Source organism: Aedes albopictus, chromosome 1 (assembly GCF_035046485.1).
Source record: "Aedes albopictus strain Foshan chromosome 1, AalbF5, whole genome shotgun sequence".
Taxonomy (NCBI): Eukaryota; Metazoa; Arthropoda; class Insecta; order Diptera; family Culicidae; genus Aedes; species Aedes albopictus.
This window is the reverse complement of record NC_085136.1, coordinates 19,236,007-19,259,202: the sequence shown is the minus strand read 5'-3', so window position 1 is coordinate 19,259,202 and position 23,196 is coordinate 19,236,007. Positions and strand designations below refer to the sequence as shown.

At 44.5% G+C, this 23,196-nt stretch overlaps 2 protein-coding genes across 5 annotated transcripts in view; one reads left to right on the top strand and one right to left on the bottom strand.

Annotated features, from left to right (window-relative positions):
- LOC109433624 (uridine phosphorylase 1) overlaps positions 1-23,196 on the bottom strand; it is a 115,239-nt gene that overhangs the window by 17,683 nt on the left and 74,360 nt on the right. The window lies entirely within an intron of this gene.
- On the top strand, positions 3,880-23,190 carry LOC134284828 (L-asparaginase-like). 2 transcript variants are annotated; one of them, XM_062844153.1, is made up of 3 exons: positions 3,882-5,137; positions 18,753-19,723; positions 19,785-23,189. In XM_062844153.1, exons 1-3 carry the CDS (start codon positions 5,053-5,055, stop codon positions 19,833-19,835), a joined length of 1,107 nt encoding a protein of 368 aa, XP_062700137.1. In that variant the 5' UTR covers positions 3,882-5,052; the 3' UTR covers positions 19,836-23,189. The 2 variants fall into 2 exon arrangements, with proteins under 2 accessions (XP_062700136.1, XP_062700137.1); XM_062844152.1 differs by having other exon boundaries at positions 3,880-5,137; positions 18,753-23,190.

Sequence of the window (23,196 nt, the reverse complement as noted above, 5' to 3'; positions counted from 1 at the left end):
GGAAGGGGAGGTCCACCGTAGACGCTATCTTGTCGGTTACCAAAACCGCCGAGAAAGCACTCGAGCCTAAGAGGAGGGGAATTCGCTTCTGCGGGGTAGTGACTCTGGATGTAAGGAATGCATTTAATAGCGCCAGTTGGGCTGCTATTGCCGATGCGCTCCTACGTCTGGGGATACCGGAGTACTTGTACAAGATTCTCGGAAGCTACTTCCAGAATCGCGTACTAGTATACGACACAGAGGTGGGTCGGAAGTGCTTTCACATAACCTCAAGAGTCCCGCAAGGTTCCATCCTGGGTCCGGTGTTATGGAATGTCATGTACGACGAGGTGTTGAGGTTAGAGTACCCAGTGGGAGTCGGATTTGCCGACGATATTACGCTCGAAATCTACGGTGAAACGATCGAGGAGGTAAAGTTGACTACCAACCACTCGATCAAGGTTGTGGAGGCGTGGATGCGGTCCAGAAAACTGGAGCTGGCTCACCACAAGACAGAGGTGACGGTTGTTAACAACATGCAGTCGGCGCAGCAGACGGAGATCAGTGTAGGAGAGTGCACTATCCTGTCGAAGCGTTCTGTCAAGCACTTGGGCGTGATGATCGACGATAAGCTTACCTTCGGTAGCCACGTCGATTATGCCTGTAAAAGAGCCTCCACAGCTATTGCGGCACTGTCCCGGATGATGTCCAATAGCTCAGCGGTGTACGCCAGTAAGCGCAAGCTTCTGGCTAGTGTTGCTACGTCCATACTTAGGTATGGCGGCCCGGCGTGGGGTACCGCGCTAAGTACTGAATGCTACCGACGGAAGCTGGAAAGTACTTACAGGCTTATGTGTCTGAGGGTTGCAAGCGCGTACCGTACCGTGTCACACGACGCTCTCTGTGTCATTACTGGTATGGTGCCCATCAGCATTCTTATCAGTGAGGATATGGAGTGCTTCGAAATGCGCGGCACAAGAGGCATACGCAAGACTGTCAGGATGGCCTCTATGGTCAAATGGCAGCGCGCGTGGGACAGTTCCACCAAAGGAAGGTGGACTCATAGGTTGATACCGAGGGTAGATAGTTGGATTAATAGGCGCCATGGGGAAGTTTCATTCCACCTGACACAGGTCCTTACAGGTCATGGTTGCTTCCGACAGTATCTACACCGTTTCGGGCATGCGGATTCTCCCGAATGCCCAGTGTGCAATGGTTTAGAGGAAACGGCGGAACACGTTTTGTTCGTGTGCCCGCGTTTTCGCACAATGCGTGACCGCATGCTTGCCACATGCGGGGAGGACACAACTCCGGACAACTTGGTCCAGAGAATGTGTAGGGATGAGATTAGCTGGAATGCCGTTTCAACGGCTATCACCCATATCGTCTGGGAGCTACAAAGGAGGTGGCGCGTGGACTCGGAGAATGGCTAGTCCAGATGCAGTACAAGAGGTGGTCCAGGGGTTCGAAGTCGGCTTCGTAGGTCATACCGGTGCCCTGCGGTCGAGATCGACCCTTACAGCGATTAAGTGGCCGCGGAGAGGAAGTCCCGGTAGCGGTGCTGTCGTGGCGTCAGTCTACTGGGTTGGATCTGAGCCCGCGGTTGGAAAGGGGTCCCCGGCAAGGGTCGGGGTAGGTGAGACCCTGCTGTCTGCAACCTACGGATGCAGCTGATAAAGCCTGAAGGGTAGTGATACCCTTGCCTTCAGCAGGTCAGATCGGGTTGCATGTGGGCATCAGTTCTTGATGTTCGCTCAGCAGTAGGGCGCGGGCGGGGTTGACCCTGCCCGCCTTCCGAGGACAAAGGGAGTGGCGAGGACCACTCGGGAAACTGGCTAAGCGCCAGCATGCTATCGTGATGGACTCTCCAGAGCGAGTCATCGATGTTCGTTGCTGCTAGGCTACGGCAGCTAACCTTGAGGGTGCGATATGCACTAGCCCCTCTCTGAAGCAATACCTTCTTGGTGGTTCCGGAGAGACGTAGGGTTTGGCGACCATAGGAATGTGTTTTAGTGGGTCGAGGAGAGAGTAGTCCTGGCTTCTACCGGCATTGTAGAAGACGGCCTCATCCCCACACTACCCTAACCTTCCTGTTAGGGTGTCTGATGAGCAGATTTATCCCCCTATGGTTTAGAAGGAAAAAAAAAGAGTGCTCGGCAAAGTTACATCATGCCGCTTAAAGTGTTGCCACATGTATTGCTTGGTTTGCTAAACCCAGTTATCTGGCTGGTAGGGCATGGGAGCCTAAGCTTCAACCATTACTGCAATTAGACGTTACTTGAACCACAGACAAACAGACGTCTTACTCTACTCACTTCTCATCGTCACTCTTTTTAACCGTTAGTTCAAATATTTTGTACCTCGCAAATCGCTCGGTCACGGCGCTCGCATCGTTTTTGCTCCTGTTTGACGTTTGCTCACTACCGCCACCTACTGAGTGGTTTGCGTAACACAGCCTGATTGGCATTGGGCGATTTTGTTTTCATGACGATGATTTTCATCGCAATTTGTCCCAAGTATACGTCTGTTTGTGCTTGAACTTCAACATGAGTGATCCGAATATTTGAAGAACTTTTCAAGCAACAAAAGCTTGTGCAGATAAAATTTAACGAACTTAATCTGTGCGATCATTTGTATGGCATTTTGGGGAAACGAGTCTCAAAATGACGCACTTATGTAACATATGATTAGAATCATCTATAGCATTTGAACGATTCGAACAATCTTCTAATACTGTAGACGTTCGCTCGGTGCAAACGGTTTAACTGCAGTGCTTTTTCGCTGCAAGTCCGCAAAGTGCAACAATTTTTCAGTTATCGCACCGCTATCTGTCAAAACCAAAACGTCAACAGAGTTGCGATGTTTTTCGGATGCACTATAGCTGCATTGCGATGTTTTTAGTGCATTCTGGCTGGATGCAAATTCTTAGTGGAATTCAAAGGAACAGTACTTAACGCGATTTTCTTTTTATTGACAACTGTTTGACGGCTGTCAGTCGTTGCAGTTAGCGAATTTCATTCGGTAACTGAAACGTAAACATGTTGCACTTATCGAACGTCTACTGTATAGGTTCACGCTGTAGTACATCGAGTATCTTTAAGTGCTTATGGCACAAATTTCCCGAATGGAGGAGAACGTGCCTCTAGAGCCGACCTACTGATCTTTAAGTGCTACAATAATGGTTACTTTTGTACCTCATTACCAACTAAATGCAACTGCATTAGTGGTCTCCGCGAGTCTATGGAATCTGTAGTGTCTATTTATATGCTCACCTCATCATGATGCTTGCTGTCATCGACAACGCTTGCTAGGGGAAGGACACCCAAGGGGAATGTCACTAATCTTTGTTCACACCCCACAAATAGCACAAACAAAACAGCTCCAGTACGTCCGGCACACATCGGCCCAAGTATAGATGACAGCTTCTAAGGTATGATGGATCGCCAATTTTGTTTTACCCATATATGAAAAATAGTTATGAAATCCCATTTCAGCTTTGTGCAAAACTATTTACCACTACTGATGCAAAGGAGATCTAATGTATTGCGCATTTCCCACCCCATTGGACCCCTTTTGCAGTTAGCATAAGTGCGGGATCGTAGATAAAGCTGCGATTTCACATCGAATCGTGTCGATGTCTTTTGCGCCTTTTTTTTTTTTAATTTAAGTTGCTGAATTTAAATTTAGCGAATCTCTTCGAAAGATTATATCGCTCGCTAGAATAGAAAAATCGCGATAATGGCAGACGTGTTTTTACTGATAATCGGTGTCGGTGCTGCGGTTTCTAACGGAAATAGATTTCGGTGAAAGAGGTTCGATTCTGAGAATGGTGGCTGATAAGCAGCCCCATTCTCAGAATCGAACCCCTTTCACCGAAATCTAAATCCGTTGGAAACCGCAGTACCGACACCGATTAGCCTGCTGGTAAATGAACATTTGCTGCGATTTATACCTATTTTTTCCTCTAGTTTAAAATAGCAATAAGTGCAAGTTTGTAGCTCAGTTATACGCCAGGCTGGCAATCGACGGCACCTGATTATGGATCAGCCACTGACCGACTGCGCTGGAGAATTGATACTTCTGAAGCAAGATGGAGGAAATCCATTCGGAAAAGATCGGTTAAGCGAACCGATGATGGTGAGTTATTATATCCTTTTGTTTTTGTGTTTTCCAATCGTCTCATCAGGTGTTATCTACTTATTTCCCTATCCTTTTTCTTTTTAAGTTTACTGTACTTGTTCTGTTTTCCTCTTTTAAATTTTGTCCCAATCTTCTTGTCTTCTTATCATCATTTATTTATATTTTCTATCTTTCCAACCTGTCTTCACATATTTCCGTCTTCCGATTATATGGTCTTCCTATTCACACTTCAACATCTTTTTACATTGTTTTTATCCTTCTTACACTCATAAGACGGGTGAACATATCACTCGAAAGAACGACTTTCGATCCGAGGCTCGGATGGCCGAATCTCATATACCAATCAACTCAGCTTTAGTGTTAAACCCACAATATTTTGTTGAATGACCAAATCAATAATTTAAATGAGTGTAAGAAGGGTTCTGTTCACCATAGGTGGATAAATTCGAGATGAACAGTTAATAAAATGTTTAATAAAATCAGAGGCGCAAACCCATACGTGACTCTCTCGCACACAAGAAAAAATCAACTAGCAAACCTCGCTGATTGGTTGGCTAGCTCCTGACGAATATCAAGATCGAATACGGTTTGGTCTGTATCAGACGAGCAGATTGGGTTTTCCCACTCTGCATCGACGAAACTGAAAGATAGAAAGAAAAAGATTCCCAGAACTGCAACACTCGCGGTAAACAAAAATGCATTACGTGCTATAGAAGGAATTCGGGCAAATCTAGGCGAACTCTACATATTAATTATGATTCATCCTTCTATTCTATGATATATTAAATCGACTTTCACTGCAACCTTCATTTATTCAATCGCTAGACTTCAAACTGAACGGTTAATAATCTACGGAGAAAGATTTTACCAAAAAAAAAAACATCCCAATTAAATAACCCAAAACAGTGAACGTGATAATAGAAGTGCGTTAAAATGGCCCAACAGAGACAGTCTCCTGCCGAAGTACTGGTCCTCCATACCGGTGGTACGATCGGTATGATCCACAACGAAAACGACGGTAAGTGATAGCGTGTCCTTCGGTAACAGTTAAGTTATTCGTCGAACTTAACTGTACGAACTAGGCACCTCTACTGGAGCTTGTGTTAGTGAAATCGGAGAAACGTCAGACTCCCGATTGATGATTGGTTGGCGACGTCTCTGGCGATGGTTTCACTGAGAGCTAGCGGTTAAAGCTCGGGCGATTTTTTTGATGATGTGATCCGTGGTTTTGAAAATGTGAGTTATGCGCTCTCGTTTCACCTTAAGAAAACATGAATCCTCCGGACAATGCGCTCCGGTGATACAAGAAAACCTTTAAACACGCGGAGGCGGGACCGATTATTCGCGATGCAGTGACGGCGTTACACCGACAGGATGGGCTCATCTTGGAAACGGGCAATCGATTCTCGCTGGGAACAAGAAATCGACCTCGCTTGCTTCGACCTTCTTGACTTCCGATCGGTCTCCACGAACTCGATGCACCCATGGTTGTCTTCTAGAATGCTGGTTGGCTTCATTTGCCAATCGCCTACTTCTGCCAGTTATTGTCAGAACAGTTCACGGCACTCTTCCGATAGAGCCAGTTGAAATAAAAAGGTGGAATTCGACTTCCGGTACGACGAGTACCCACTCCAATCCGCGTCGCAATACTCGAGGAGATCCAGTTGATCATCCCTGGCAGCCGACAACTTTAACTTATAGTTGGCGATCTTCAACAAGTATCGTACGACCCGTTTGAGTTCGACCCAGTCGGTCTCTGTGGGACTGATGATCTGCCTGGACACGCTTGTGGCTACGTCCGGCCTTGTATTCACCGCTATATAAAGAAGAGCTCTCACCAGGCTTTGGCAGAGCTCGTTCGATTCCAGAGGCCGGCTGTTCTCCCGGCTGCGGTAATATCCAGGATCGAGAAGGATACTCAAACCTTTGGCGTCTTGTGAGCCAAACCGTTGCGCAACAACACGTTCTGATCTAGGCTGCAGTATCCTTCTTCGTCTCGCCTCACTCTCACACCCAGAAATTGGTTAATTTCACCAAGTGACATCAACGAAATCTTCTTCTGCAACTCTTCTTCGACATTCTGGATCTCCTCCGGAGCCACAATCGAGGAGGTGCACATGCATCTTCCTTTGACCGGCGACCGATAGGCGAAACCTCAAAGTTGTCTGAGTCGCCACCGGTGCGAAGACGGCATCATAATCTGCTCCGAACCTCTGAGAACAGCCCCTTGTGCTTTTTGTTATACGCTTACTTACAGCTGATTGGTGTACGTCCAGCAGGTAGTTCCACAAGCTTCCACGTTTGGTCGGTTTTTCATCAGCGAGTGATATTCCTCCGTCATCGCCTGTTTCCATAAGCCCTGCTCGGCTCCAGACACTGCTTCCTCGTAGGTCGCTGGCTGCTCCTGTGCCGGCATCACCGCGTTCACGACGTAGTCCTCCAATAGCTTTGGCAACACGCTGCGGATGCTCCGCTTCTGACTGATATCGTCCTGTCACTTCCGTTTGGTCGGGCTGGTCCTGTCCTATCATCCCAGTCGAAGTAAGCTTCTTCCTCAGAATCTTTCTGGTTCTGGGGCTGCCCTGGGTTACCTGCTTCTGCATGTTCCTTCGGTTTCCTAGATGAGCCATCTACCTCAACAAAATGCTGATCTTCAGCCGCTTACTGACCAGCCGGCGCAGGTATCTCCTCCTGAAGCTCAACAAACCGGCCATCGCGACATAGAGTAAGGTGGGGCAATTGTTCGACTCTAGTTGAAAATGCAGTTTTTCTCATAAAATCGAAACAGATAAAAATAATTGAATACCGTGTTGTGATTCGGCCATCCATGAGCTAAACTTTTGCTGAACAAAGCAACGTCAAATGTCTTTTCAATTTTGTGTTACAACACTTTATGTAGGTATGTGTGCGTCTTATTCGAACTCTTGCCCCACCACTGGGGCAAAAGTTCGAATCTAGTGTTTGTGGAATTTTGCTTACCGTAGCACACTATTTTGACACTTTGGTACAGTAGACGTTCGATAAGTGCAACATGTTTACGTATCAGTTACCGAATGAAATTCGCTAACTGCAACGACTGACAGCCGCCAAACAGTTGTCGATTGCTGTTGGACGCAGCCAGAATGCACTCAAAAACATCGCGATGCAGCTTTAGTGCATCTGAAAAACATCGCAACTCTGTTGACGTCTCGTTTTTGACAGATAGCGGTGCGATAACTGCAAAATTGTTGCACTTAGCGGACTTGCAGTTAAAAAGCATTGCAGTTAAACCGTTTGCACCGAGCGAACATCTACTGTAATAGGAATACCTGAAACCAATAGTCCATTTTACGAGCCGATTTTATGAATGAATTTTGACAGGAGGTAGCGTCCAATAACCCGTGAAAATCAATATCATCATCAATATTGTTGTCACTTCGTAAAATGGCTCATTAATATTTGACAGGGGGCCAGCGAAAGGCAAAATCCCCGTAGCTCACAACAAAAACACGTTCAAAATTGTTTGTGCTGAAAATTTATGCATTACACAATTTCTTACTGATTTATTTGCTATCTCCGCGTTGTCGTGTAATTTGGAACGATTGCACGCTAAAATTTTGATAACCTCTTGCTAGTTTTACACGTTTTACTCAAGTAATAACTTATGGTAATGACTAATTCGCAAATGTCGTGTACATCCCAGATCTGTCAGAGTGCCCAAAAGTGTGAGTATCCTAAACATGTCAAATTCATGTGGACTACGGCTCATCTATTCGTGGTTGACGTCCGTGCTGCCCCGCTGCTATTTACATTCTCAAGTATTATGTTTCCAGTTCAAAACCGAATTAGCGACATTTTTTCTTTGACTTCCGCTGCTTTTGCCTTGCGTTAAACACAATGTCGGAAGTGGGGCGCTGTATTGTACACCTGGTGCTCTATACAGCGCCCCACTTCCGACATTGTGTTTAACGCAAGACAAAAGCAGCGGAAGTCAAGGAAAAAATGTCGCTAATTCGGTTTTGAACTGGAAACATAATATAAACAATAATAATAAGTAATAATTCTCAAGTATAAACAATATAACAATAGGATACTGCAAGATGACGTCACAAACAAGGGGAATGACATATCCTTTTCTAACCGGAATATCCGCATTTATCCGTTTCTAGCCGTCGCTAACCGCGTCTAACTTCTGCTCACTTAGCAGCTCGCTTAGCAACGGTTAGCGACGGTTAGAAACGGATAAATGCGGATATTCCGGTTAGAAAAGGATATGTCATTCCCCTTGGTCACAAAGCCATGCACTGACAGTTCAGCGAGCTTGTTTACATGGACTTAGCCTCTGGCGAAGATCCGGCAAAACTGTTTTTCGATACAATTTCAGTAAAACGGTAATAAGACGATTGCTTTTGTACTAGTAGAGTTGAATATAATCGATGTTTTCGAATCATAATGGTTTCGGGACGGAAAACGTAAATTTAATTTTCGTCGCTCGTTAAAAACTCTAACACCTTGTAAACCTACCCGGGAGCTTCTTGACAGCTGCCGAACAACGTCAGCGTACCTAGAAATTTTGGTCCGGGTGGTACTGTCAGATTCAAAGCGGCAAGCGCTACTTTTGAAAATAATGAAAATCAAGAATAACAAACCACACAAAACAAATTAAAATACAAAACAAGAATCTTAATGTGTCGTTTCTGCTTCTCTGGCGCAGGAAACTGCAATTTAAGTGCGGTATGATGAATTTGTTTACTAGAAGTGAAAATTATATCTATAAAACGGGCAAAATAGTCGACTTTCATACTATTAATCAGAAACTCATGTTTTCTTCTGGAGCGGTTATTAAGCACATGCAAATAATAAATTACTACTTATGCTAACATTTTACAGCTGCATATCTGGTGGCAAATGCAAAATGGAAGTTAAAAAAATCAGGTAATTTTTTTTTAGTTTGATCCTCGGTTTAATCTAGCATGCGCAAGTACAAATTAATATGCAATACCGTTTAAACAAGTGCATTTGTTACATTTCTTACAGCAACAAATCAAAATGATTTGAATTTAATAAACACTAATTTTTGCGCTTCTGTTGAATACGTCCTTTTGATACCAAACGCTAGCTGCTTGTTGGCATCCACTCACCACGAAACAAAAAGATGTTTTCGCATGAACAAAAATTGTTGCGTCAGTGAAGGATGGGCCCGTTGTTTACGTACAATAGCGACATCTGCGATTTGCAAGTAGGTACGCGGAACTGAGCTCATCTGTCAAGTTGTAGGGGGGGTTGTTGTAAACAAGCTCGCTGAACTGTCAGACAAAGTGAGGTTAGATCAGGTGCTTGCAGTACCTTACACGGAGACAAATGTCGTTCGTTTGAAACAAAAATATCCATGTTTATTCGGTAAACTGTTAAAATATTTAAAACTAAAATTTGAATTTTTAAAACTAACTCACTTGCATATTGATTTCTACAATACCCATTGAGGAGCTCCCCGTTCCATCGTCGAGAACATAAACAAAACTCACTAGCTCCAGCTGCAACACCAAACAAGATTGCATCCTGTAAAAAAGTCAAGTTTCATCAAAAGTTTCCCCGAAATCCCGTTGTATTCGTGAGCATATGTTATTTACATGATGTTGGCATTGGAAAAGCCACGTGGGATGTGGGTTTTCCAAACGAAGGAAATGACTTTGTAAATGTAATGGGAAAGCAAATATTTCCGTAGGGCCAACCTGCCATAAAAAAAAACAAAAACAAAATTTCATTTACGGTAGACGTTCGATAAGTGCAACATGTTTAAGTTTCAGTTACCGAATGAAATTCGCTAACTGCAACGACTGACATCCGTCAAACAGTTGTCAATTGCTGTTGGACGCAGCCAGAATGCACTGAAAAACATCGAAACTCAGCTGTAACGCATCCGAAAAACATCGCATCTCTGTTGACCTGGCCCCTGGCATGAATGAAATTTATCGTAGCCAACATCTAACTGCCTTATACTCATATTCGTGCAAATTGAAACAAGCGTGCAATCAACAAACGCAGCTTTTGTTTGATGTTGTGAGCCACACACGAAATCACATTCACAATGCGTGTTTGTTGGGTTGCTTTATTCAACTAATCGCATGCTCCTCTTACCGTACATTAATATTAATGCGAGTTTGAAGTGTTTTGTGATCATAAGAGGTGGAAAAAATGATTCCAAAAACTGATCAACAAACCAAAATAAACGTTAAACAAAATATTGTTGATGTTTTCGCATTCGACAGTGGGCGCTATTTATTAGCGCCAAGGGGAATGACATATCCTTTTCTAACCGGAATATCCGCATTTATCCGTTTCTAACCGTCGCTAACCGTTGCTAAGCGAGCTGCTAAGTGAGCAGAAGTTAGACGCGGTTAGCGACGGCTAGAAACGGATAAATGCGGATATTCCGGTTAGAAAATTATTATTATTATTAGCTTTATTAAGGAGATTTTCAGCCCGCGGCTGGTTCATCTCCAAAGTTAGAAAAGGATATGTCATTCCCCTTGATTAGCGCCCAGGACATCCTGTCTACCACGATTCCAATGCATTGATATAGGCCGTGTCAGGGGCCTGCTGTTGACGTTTTGTTTTTGACAGATAGCGGTGCGATAACTGCAAAAATTGTTGCACTTAGCGGACTTGCAGTTAAAAAGCATAGCAGTTAAACCGTTTGCACCGAACGAACGTCTACTGTAGTTCTAACATAACCTGTCAAAAATGCATTTTTGTTTCAAACATGGATTGCATTAGCTTTAAATGTGACGTTCGATTTGATTCAAACAGTTTTATTTTTGTGGCTTGAACAAATTGACAATTTATTTGAATTTACCTCAAATATTTTTGAATTTACCATGCTTTGCGTGTATGCTCGACAACATAAAACATGTTCAGGGTGTATTTATCTTGTAGGCAAACCTGGCTACGTCGACAGAAGAACACGGTCGAGAGAAAACGGCCACCAGCAACAGCAGGAACAGAAGCAGCAAACCACTTAGGAACGACGGCGACCACGTTTTACCAGTGAACACGTGGGGAGGGACACCACTTTCGAACAAACTCTACGGTCTTTCTCTCACTCGCGAAACTATCGAAAACTCAGGGGTACGTTTGTTGAACACGACTGTATTTCACTGGTATCGAAATAAGACTGACTTGAACTGAGCCAAAATAATCTATCTGTCCTATACTATATTCGCGCAAACACGATCGGCACGCTACCGATCGGAGTCCCTATCCTACTTGTACTCTCTGAGAACCATTTGGCTCAGTATTCTGTTAACGGCGTGAGTGCTTTTGCATGTGTTTTAATTAGGTAAAATATTAATAGTTCAATTTAGGTTCTAATTAGTTTTAACAAGTATGATTGCCAACATGCCGGGCCCCGTTGAAAGCCCGCTTTCAACAAAAACACCAAGCGTTTCCATGCTCAGTGGGTGGTAGGCTGCTGGGGAGAGGGCTCCTCGATGGGAAGTGGACACACTTCGGTGATTGCTCGTCGGTAGTTCCCGTGTGCAGTTCCAACCTGAACTACACGAACGTGTCCATCCTTACCGGGGAATACCTCTTCGATCCGACCGAGATTCCAGCGCATCGGAGGTGCGTTATCATCTTTAAGGAGCACCAACGTTCCTACCTCGATGTCCGGATGGACAGTTGGCCACTTCTTGCGGTCCTGTAATTGGGCTACGTAATCTCGCGACCAAGCTTTCCAGAAATGCTGGAGGCTTCGTTGCATTTTCTGGAACGAATTGAGACGATTAATGGGAGTATTGCATAAATCGGGCTCGGGGAGAGAGCAAAGTGGTTCTCCCACGAGCAAGTGCCCTGGCGTCAAGGCAACGACGTCTCCGGGGTCCGACGACATCGGACATAGTGGGCGAGAGTTCATTATCCCCTCGATCTGAATGATCAGGGTGTTGAAGTCATCCGTGTTGAGTACCGTATCCTTCATGACACGGTAGAGGTGGTACTTGAAGGTCTTGACGGAAGCCTCCCAGAGGCCGCCGCAGTGGGGTGAACGGGCTGGATTAAAGTGGAAGGTAATTCCAGCTTCTGCACAAAACGAGTGAAGTTCACGCGATCGGTGCATCGCGTCGAATTGCTTCCGATTCTCTTCGAGCATACGATTTGCTCCGACGAAAGTTCGTGCGTTGTCGCAGTATATATCGGAGACACGACCGCGACGACCGACGAGGCGCTTTAATGCGTTCACGAACGCGTCGGACGTGAGGTTGTACACCATGTCGATGTGTACCGCTTTCGACGACATACATACGAAAATCGCGACAAGTATCTTGACCGACGGACCGCGACGATTCGGAATCGAAACCGAAAACGGCCCACAATAATCGACGCCACAGTGGGTGAACGCGCGCGACGGCGTAACTCGCACTGCAGGTAATGGTCCCATGATTTGAGAGACATTTCTGGGACGGCAGCGAAAGCAGGTAATGCACTCCCGAATAGCTTTTTTGGCAAGATCGCGGCCTCGCACTGGCCAGTAGCGCTGGCGCAACGTCGACAAGAGAAGTTGTGGTCCAGCATGTAACATTCGGAGGTGCGTTGCTCTCACGATGAGCGTTGTTAGGTGGGCCTTTTGGGGCAATACCAATGGGTGTTTGGTATCGTACGGAATATCGAGATGCTGCAGCCGACCAGTAATGCGCAGCAACCCATTCGAATCCAAGAACGGGCAGAGGGTTTTTAGAGGAGATTTGAACGAAAATGCTCTACGGATAGTCCCCTTGTATTTCTTGAGGAATTCGATTTCCGCCGAAAAGTAGACCTGCTGCGTTTGCCTGACGAGCTCCATCAGCGCGTGTTCCAGTTCCATATGCGAAAGTGGACCAAATTTGCGCCTTTCAGGTGGTTTAGTGCGGCAGTTATTAGCAAACCGCCGCAGCCATGCGACTTTGCGTTGCAGATGGGAGAGCGATGAATGCTGTTCGATGAGATCAATCGTATCATGGTGAGCGACTACGACTGAAACGACCTGTTTGGATTCGGTTTTCCGAGCTTCTTGATGTAGTGGTGTTAGTTTGATGCAGTTCTCCGGCCAAGTATCCGAATTTTGCCGAAGGTAGGGGGGACCGTGCCACCAGAGTGAATCTTCCATCAAGAGCGACGGAGAGACTCCCCTCGAGATTTTGTCCGCAGGGTTTAGCTCAGTCGGGACGTGCCGCCACATACTTCCTCCTGTCAGCCGATGAATTTCGGCAATCCGATTTGAAACGAATACTTTCCACGGCGTAGAAGACGAAGCTATCCAATGAAGAACGATCGACGAATCGGTCCAAAATGTAACCGGGAAAGCCAGCTTCGTCGAATCCAATACGAAATCGGCCAATTGAGCGCCGAGAACTGCCGCACACAATTCGAGACGAGGAATAGACAAATTACGAAGTGGACTGATACGCGATTTCGCTATCACCAGGTTGCATTGCTGTTCCCCAGTAGAGCTTATAGATTTGACGTACATGCAGCAGCCGTACGCATGTTCGGAAGCGTCTGAAAAGACGTGAAATTCTACGGCTCGATAGTCTTCGATGAGAATGCGACGTGGAATTCGAAGCGAAGATAGCGTTACAATCTCGTTGCGGAACTGGATCCACCACTCTTGATATTGCTCCGGCAAAACGTCGTCCCAGCTGAAGTTTTCGAACCACAGTGCTTGCAAAAAGATTTTTGCACCAACGATAGATGCCCCGACTAATCCCATCGGGTCGAAAAGGCGCGACATCTCAGAAAGAACCAAACGCTTTGTGATTGGCTCAGAAGACGTGAGATCGGGAACGTTGAAGCTAAATTCATCTGACTGTGGGTGCCAAAGCAGTCCTAGAGCTTTCACCGAATCAGATTGGCTGATATCGAGTTCTGTTCGAGCGTCCCGAAGCGATTCCGGAATTTGGGAGAGCACAGTGGGACTATTGCTGCTCCATTTTCGCATGTTGAATCCACCTGAACGTAGCAGCTCGATTAGCTGATGGTTCGTTTCCACCAAGCGTTGTTCGTTGTCGTCCCCCGAGAAATAATCATCAACGTAGAAACATTTTCCCACCTTTGGGGCAGCGAGGGGGTACTTGTCGGCTTCGTCCTCGGCGAGCTGGTTGAGAACGCGTGTAGCGAGGTACGGTGCAGGGGCAGTCCCGTATGTCACCGTTTTCAGCCGATAGGTCTTCAATTCCTCTGCTGGATTCTCCCGAAACAGGATCAGTTGCAGCAAAGAGTCATCCGGGTGAACCCACACTTGCCGGTACATTTTCTCGGCATCCGCACTCACCACAAAACGAGGAATTCGAAAGTTGACGAGTGTAGCGATGAGGGGCGGTTGAACGGTGGGACCAATGTAGCAGAGATCGTTCAGCGAAATGTTGTTGCTGCCGCGACACGAAGCGTCGAATACCACGCGTGTCTTCGTGGTGGTGCTGTCGGGCCGCTGAATTGCGTGGTGAGGAAGATAGAAGTGCGGGGTGGACGGAGATAAATCAGGCTTGATTTCCTCCATGTGCCCCAACGATAGGTACTCATCCATGAACTTCGAGTACTCTGCGTGTAGGTGTGGGTCAGACGACAGCTTCCTCTCGATTGCCGAAAACCGCCGCTCGGCGATTCTGAACGACTCTCCCAACGAGTCAAGCATCTCCCCACGAATCGGCAAACGAACCACGTACCGACCGTCAGAAGCTCTATAGTGTGTCTTTTGGAAATGATTCTCGCAGTATAGCTCCTCCAATGAGAACGCCTTTCCCTTTTCAAAGCTCTCCACCTCCCAAAACTTGTGAACCATCGACTCCAGGTTGTCGATCGATGACACGTTGCAGACGACGGAGGGGGCGCATGGTTGTTCTGCTTCACCGGCGACAACATAACCGAAAACTGTTTTGCAAAGCACTGGCAAGCCTTTGCCAACGGAGATTCGATCGTTCTCCAGAATAGAGAAGAAGTTTTTGATACCGATGATGAGGTCGATATCATGCGCAATGTTGAATTTAGGATCAGCAAGGGGAAGGTGGCGAGGAATGACCCACTTCGAAATGTCAACAGTTGCAGTGGGTAGGACTCTAGTCAATGTGGGCAAAATTAGAAATTCCATGCTACTTGTGTACGAACCGTAGCGCGACGATACAGTAATGATAGTTTTGTGCTTCACTTGTTTTACTGTTTGACTGATACCGTACACATCGATATTGGCTGGTGTGCGTTTCGAGCAAAGCCGTTGAGCGAGAGATTGGGTTACGAAATTGGCTTCGGATGCACAATCCAGCAAGGCGCGAGCGAGAATATGAGTGCCATCCACGTGTTGGACTTTCACGTAGGCAGTAAGCATGAACACTGACGAGATACATGCTTTCGATACGAAAGAGTGACTGGGTGTGACGGTTTGGCAGTTCGTCACTTGCGAGGAGCTATGAGCTAAGCTTGACGGTATAACCGGCGACGAAACGGACGATAACGAAGGATTGGTTGGCCTAACCGACGGCGACGAGGCCTGTCCCGTAACCCGAGGGACCCCGTGACATTGATCGACAATGCACGGCACCGACGACGGCGATTCGACGACCGTGGCCGATTGTGGGGATTGCTGACATTGGCCAACCTGTGCTGCCACAGATTTATCGTGGGACTCTGTATTGCTGGCAGACTGCGAGTTCAAATGCAAAAGTGTGTGGTGACGTTTGTTGCAGGTCCGACACGAACCAGCAGAGCAATTTTTCATCATGTGAGATGATTTTAGGCAATTCAGACAAAGTCCTTGCCGTTTAGCCAACTCGAAGCGTTTTTGAGGCGTTAGCTTCCTAAATTCATCGCACTGCGATAGCGTGTGCGATTGCTTACACAAGCTGCACTTTTGAGTGCTATCACTGTTGGCTGAGTGGTACAACGAGGTTTTCGGCCGAGAGGGTTTGGACTCATGCTTCGGTTCGGATTTACTCGTAGAAGGCGAAGGTTGGGAGAGCGTAATTGACTGCAAAATGCGAGAACGTTTTTGGATGAAGGCAACCAGGTCAGCATACACTGGCCGCACATTCTCCTGGAGCTGATTCTCCCACTCCTTTTGCGTCAACGGGTCAAGTTTGCTGCTGAGCAGTTCAACTAGGAACGAATTCCAATGTTCTCTGGGATCTTCTAATTTATTGAGCACGCTCACGTGCTTGTCGAACTCGTCCGCAAGGTTGCACAGCGCAGACGAAGACTCTTTGCGCAGAGATGGAGTGGACATTAATGCCGAAAAATGTTGCTTGATGAGGAAGTTTTTGTTGTCGAACCGCTTTTTTAGCAAGTCCCACGCAATCGCATAGTTTGCTGCGGAGACTGCGAGAGATTGCACGAGTCGCAAAGCATCACCTTTCAGTACAGTTTTCAAGTATTGAAATTTCTGTACTGCCGAAAGTTGGCCGTTAGTGTGGATGAGAGTGGTGAAAAGGTCGTGAAAATTCATCCACTCATCGTAATCTCCACTGAACTCCGGAATTTTAAGTTCAGGGAGGCGAACAAAGGGAGCATGTGCAGGCGGAGCACCAGGTGAACCGGGCCGCCTTTCTGCTGTTTCATCAAAGACCGCAAGTTTGGTGGCTAATGAGCCTTTCAATTCGAAGTATTGCGTTTCAAAATCAATGCGTTCTTCAGCAAGTTCCTCCGAAAGCTCATCCTCAAGTTCAATTTCTGCCTGCACTTCATTGAACTTATCCCACAGGCTATCTAACGTCTCAAGCCGAAACTTGAGTTGAGGAAAATCACGGTCAAACACGAAATTCTCATCGTATTCCTTGATCAACTTGGCGGAACCGATGATATTGTTCCTTTTTAGAAGGAGCTTTTTTGTTTTCTTGCACTGTCGAAGCACCATTTTGGAACAATGGGCGCGATAACAATAAAACGCACGAGAACAATTTATTGGTCGAAAATAAAATGGCGGTCCACTCACCTTTTGTCTCCAGTGCGTTACCTGGGCTCACTTGGCTTGACCTGCGTCCTTTGCTCGCTGGTGATTCTCCGTGCTCTTGCAGACTCCAGGTCGAGAACAGCTACCGATGCAGCAAGTAATCCGGCTGAAGATCCGTGGGGTGGTACAACAGCGGCGAAAATTTCCAAAATGGAGCCCGCTATTGTTCGAGAACAATCCACGCTATCCTCTTGAGCCGGCCGATAACGATGACGGGGACCTGGCAGTCCCGGGTTTCGGCACCAAAAAATGTAGGCAAACCTGGCTACGTCGACAGAAGAACACGGTCGAGAGAAAACGGCCACCAGCAACAGCAGGAACAGAAGCAGCAAACCACTTAGGAACGACGGCGACCACGTTTTACCAGTGAACACGTGGGGAGGGACACCACTTTCGAACAAACTCTACGGTCTTTCTCTCACTCGCGAAACTATCGAAAACTCAGGGGTACGTTTGTTGAACACGACTGTATTTCACTGGTATCGAAATAAGACTGACTTGAACTGAGCCAAAATAATCTATCTGTCCTATACTATATTCGCGCAAACACGATCGGCACGCTACCGATCGGAGTCCCTATCCTACTTGTACTCTCTGAGAACCATTTGGCTCAGTATTCTGTTAACGGCGTGAGTGCTTTTGCATGTGTTTTAATTAGGTAAAATATTAATAGTTCAATTTAGGTTCTAATTAGTTTTAACAAGTATGATTGCCAACATATCTATTTACACATCGGTTGTCTCGATTACAAAGGGTGCTCGAATGCACAAAATACATATTCCCAACAATAATATGTACATTTTGCAGAATTTTTAATAAAACTTTTCGAAATATTGATCAATTTCCATAATTTTTGGAGTGAAACTCTTTTTCAAAGAGGCTTCGTACAACCTTGACACCCGAAAGAAATAATTAGAATTGAGCTCAAAAACTTCAAAAGAAACTCTTGCCCCACTCGAACTTTTGCCCCACTTTACTCTAACCAACTTTACAACTCCATCCAAGATTTATGCAAGTTTTCATTCTATGCTATGCGTTCGAAATCACAAAACGCTTGAAACTTCAAATGCTTCTTAATGTTTACTACGGTTGCGTTAGTAATGGGTAGCCTTTTCTCTCTAAATTTCACAAAAAAAAACGCTGGAAAACTGGAACTCTTAAGCACAGACAAATAGACGTAACACCTTGAACGATTTTCATGGAAATCCATCGCCTAGTTCACACTACCATCATCTGGTGGAAAAGTTTCACGAATCACTGTGTTGTGCAATATTGGCAACAGAAGGCGCTAGTGTGAAACGTCAAACGCATAGAAAAACGATGCGCGCGCCTCTGGTTGTGAAAGCCACAACTATGAAAATTTAAAATGATCGGTAAAAGCGTGGTCGATGTAAATTTCGCAAGTGTTACGTCAGTTTGTCTGTGTCTTAAGGTTTTTTTATTGTGTATTTTCCACCCCACTGGACCCCCTTCGCATCGAATCGTGTCGGTGTCTTCTGCGCACTTAGGCATCACAAGGTGCTGAACAAGTGTGAAGAAGACATCGAAACGATTCGATGCAAAATCGCAGTTTTATTCACGATCCCGCACTTATACTAACTGAGAAAGGGGTCCAGTGAAGTGGGAAATGCGCAATATTTTTATTTTATTCTTAATTTTGCATACAATTTCAACTTTCTTGCAGCATTGTCTCCCAAGAGTGGCGATTTCATCGGTCGTATTAGCCGCAATCCAAACTTGCACGACTCGGCTTATCCAGAACAAGCCGGAGATTCGGCCACCACGTTTACCCTGCCATACGTTAAGGATCAACACCGAAGAATTCGGTATCAAATACTCGAATCCGAACCTCTTCTCGATTCGTCCAATATGAACATATCCAATTGGGTCCAAATCGCCGGAAAAATCAAGGAGCATTACCAAAGATTCGATGGTTTCGTAGTCTTGCACGGTACCGATACGCTAGTCTACACGGCTTCGGCCCTGTCCTTTCTGTTTGAGAATCTGCAGAAAACGGTCGTCGTTACGGGTGCCCAGATTCCGATCTGCAACCCGAGAACCGACGGCCACCAGAACTTCGTAACGGCGTTGATAATCGCCGGCACGAAGACCATACCGGAGGTATGCGTTTACTTCAACAATCAACTGTTCCGGGGCAATCGAACAACGAAAAGGAGCAACAGCTCGATGGACGCCTTCTGGTCTCCGAATGCCGAACCACTTGGAAAGGTGGGAGTCGGTATAACGACGAACGCTCGAGCGATTTTTCGTACTGTAGGTGAAGGATCCTTTGATGTGAACGAGAAGATGGATGCGAACGTAGACTTGTTGCATCTGCATCCATTTATTTCGAAGGATACAGTCGAAGCTATACTGGGATCGAATAAGGGAGTGGTGCTACTGAGTTATGGCGCTGGGAATATTCCCACAAACAGGGAAGATCTGAGAGAAGCTTTGGAAAAGGCGGCCAGGAAGAAGCTGATCGTCAATTGTACTCAGTGCCAAGAAGGTACTGTCTGCGGTACGTATGAAACCGGTAGAGAACTGGAAGAAATCGGAGTCATCTCCGGGTGCGATATGACAGTGGAAGCTGCGCTGGTTAAACTGGCATATGTACTCGGTAACGATAAATGGAACTTTCAAGAGAAGAAAGAGGTGAGTGACGTGGTTGCTTATGTATGCGATAAAAATATTACAAACGTAACATTTGTTTCAGAAAATCAAGAGTAATCTTCGTGGAGAGTTGACTGCATCGGAGTCCGACTAAACGTGTGAGCGATGAAAAGCAACTGGCATTATCCCTTAAGGTACCCCGGGGCAAGTGGGGCCTAAAAAAATGCTAGTTTGGTTTTGTCAAGCCAAAAAATTCTAAACATAAAAAAAATATAATTCCAATGGTTCTAAAAGACATTGTTGGTACATTTCTTCTTAGTAATGGGCATTAAAACTGTTTCAAAATTTTGAAATTCTGTATATTATGCATATTATGAAAAGTGGAACAGATCTTCATTTACACCGTATCACGGGGCAAGTGGGACCTATTCGGATTTTTTGTAATAATGGCTTAATATAGTTGCTGCATATATGTAAGGTAGAATAAATTATAAATATGTTATGCGAATAACTATGTTTAGTGATTTATGCTGGAAAAGTTTTGTGGTATCGTGCATAAATTACGTAACACATATAATAACGAATCACTGAGAAAAAAATGATTAAACTCTAGCAGCTCGTACAAAACAAATTGATTTTATTTCTACAAAAAGCGCCCTAAGGTTAAATGCCGAAAGATTTCCAAACTTACTTTTCATATTACGTAGTTGATGATTCTCGCCAGAAGGTTTTTCAACATTTACAGATGTTATGTTTTCCCTTACATAATATTACGATCATTAAATAAAGATTTTCAAATCGTAAACTCCAAATAAGTCGTTTTTCAATTTTTTGATACTTTATGGCCGGTTCCTTAACATTCAGAAAAACTCATTATGCAACGAAAAAATAATAGAATTTGCTTGAATCAAAATATGAAAAAATAGATAATTTCGAAAAAAAAGTTCTATCCAAGACTTCACCATTTTAAACCATAGCTGCATCATCAGAATAGAAGTAATTAAGTAAAATTCAACGAGTGATTACTTAAGGCGCCGATTTTTACTTCACTTTTGTGTGAATTTCGACTTAGGCTGAAGAAAGCGAGATCAAACTATGAAATTGTGTTTGTTTACTCTCATAGGTCTCACTTGCCCCAGATGCTGAAATGCACTGAGGTAAGTGAGAGCAGTTAACAAAAGGTAATTAATGAAAATAAATTACAGCTTTTTCGCTTTAAATAATGTGCAAGCACTCCAAATATTATCCTGAATCTGAAAAAGTTTTACTTCATTTGTTATTCTAGTTTTAAACGACGAACGTAGTATAGTACGTTAATCTCACTTAGTGAATTGAAAATTACCTAAGAACAACAATAACATATATGGTCTCTTTATGGTGAGAACAATAACAATTTTTGAATTCAAAGTATCCGTTGGTGTGATACCTATTAGCGTGGTTCAAAAAATCGTTTTTGCTCCACACCGATTATTCGATTTGTAACCAGATTCTATGCCTTCTCCCAAAATTTGAGCTCATTTGGTTGAAAATTGAGAGTGCACAAGCCCTTCAAAGTTTGTATGAGAATTACTATGGGAAAAGGATGTTTTTCATTCAATCGACCGTAGTATTTTCCCAAGTGCCCTAGAGCGATAGTTGACCCTTGGTACTCCTAGTCTACTCTATCAGCTACAACTTTGCCGAAGACCGCATTCAAATCGGATGCCTCATTAATTAGTTATTGGTTTGTATCCAACTGGACAAGCTTTAGCAATGATCCTTCAGCTTACCAGCAGGCAACATTGCTGCATATGGCGCCAAAGATAGCACACTGAAATCATGGCTACTGTGTTTCACTGCAAAATGCAGTGATGCCCGACGATTAGTTTAACCATCATGAGTAAAGATTTCGATTCTGGATAAAAATCGGTAACTAATTAATGAAGCATGCGATTTGTATGCGGTCTTCGGCAAAGTTGTAGCTGATAGAGTAGCCTAGAAGTACCAAGGGTCAACTAACGCACTAGGGCACTTGGGAAAATACTACGGTCGATTGAATGAAAAACATCGTTTTCCCATAGTAATTCTCATACAAACTTTAAAGGGCTTGTGCAGTCTCAATTTTCAACCAAATGAACTCAAATTTTGGGAGAAGGCATAGAATCTGGTTACGAATCGAATAAGCGGTGTGGAGCAAAAACGATTTTTTGAACCACGCTAATACCTATGTTTTCTATGAAGAATGTTTGCCTTAAAAATAAAAAATAAAAAAAAATATAGCTGTAGGTCTCACTTGCCCCGGATTCTCACTTGCCCCGGGGTACCTTATCATACATAACACAGCGTAACAAAAATTAACTTTTTGTCTGTCTCAAGAGCAAACTTATGTGTCTCCGAAGGATTTTGGGCCGCTGAATCCGAATCCGGGCTCAGATTTGCTCTAACACGTCACAATTTTGAGCTATACCTCAATTTATAGGGCAAAATATGCGATTTTGGGCTTCTTTGACTGCAAGTTATTAAGCATGGAAATAATTTTTATTAAGAAATCAAAAGGTTAAATGGAAAATTAACATCTAAATTAACGACTCATGCAAAATATTTCGTTTTACCAAATCGAATTTGATAGTTTTAAGCGATTTATGTTAGGTACGATATTTCCCATACAAGTCACCCTCCAAAAGTTGCATGCAAGTTTTCATACTAACATAAAATGCTTAAATCTATCAAATTTGAATAGGTAAAACGAAATATTTTGCATGAGTCGTTAATTTAGATGTTAATTGACCAATTAACCTTTTGATTGCTTAAAAAAATATTTCCACGCTTAATGGCTTGCAGTCAAAAAAACCCAAAATCGCATATTTTGCCCTATAAATTGAGGTATAGCTCAAAACTGTGACGTGTTAGAGCAAATCTGAGCCCGGATTCGGATTCAGCGGCCCAAAATCCTTCGGAGACACATAAGTTTGCTCTTGAGACAAAAAAATGTTGCGCTGTGTAATCATAACAGCTTTGAGAGACATAAATGCTATCCTCTTGTGTACTTGAACGAAAAATATATGCCCTAAATCCCTTGCATGAAAATTAGACATTTTAACCAGCACTTTGAAGTTTAACCCTTAAACTATGTAGACAACTTTTAGCACACTTTTGACCATGTCTTTTGAACCAGCGAACCAATTTTCAATATTTATTCATTCTAATACGGTCTAATAGGGTCTCCAGTTAGCCTAGTGGCTAAGGCCAATCCGGATCGCCAATCCGGAGACAGCCGATTCGATTCCCGTTCCGGTCAGGAAAATTTTCTCGACTCCCTGGGCATAGTGTATCATTGTACTTGCCACACAATGTACAAATTCATGCAATGGCAGGCAAAGAAAGCCCTTCAATTAATAACTGTGGAAGTGCTCAAAGAACACTAAGTTGAAAACAGGCAGGCCAAGTTTCAATGCGAACGTCGAACCACAAAGAAGAAGAAGAAGAATACGGTCTATTGTCTAAAGTTGAAGAAGTTTTCAGGGCCATACCAGGGG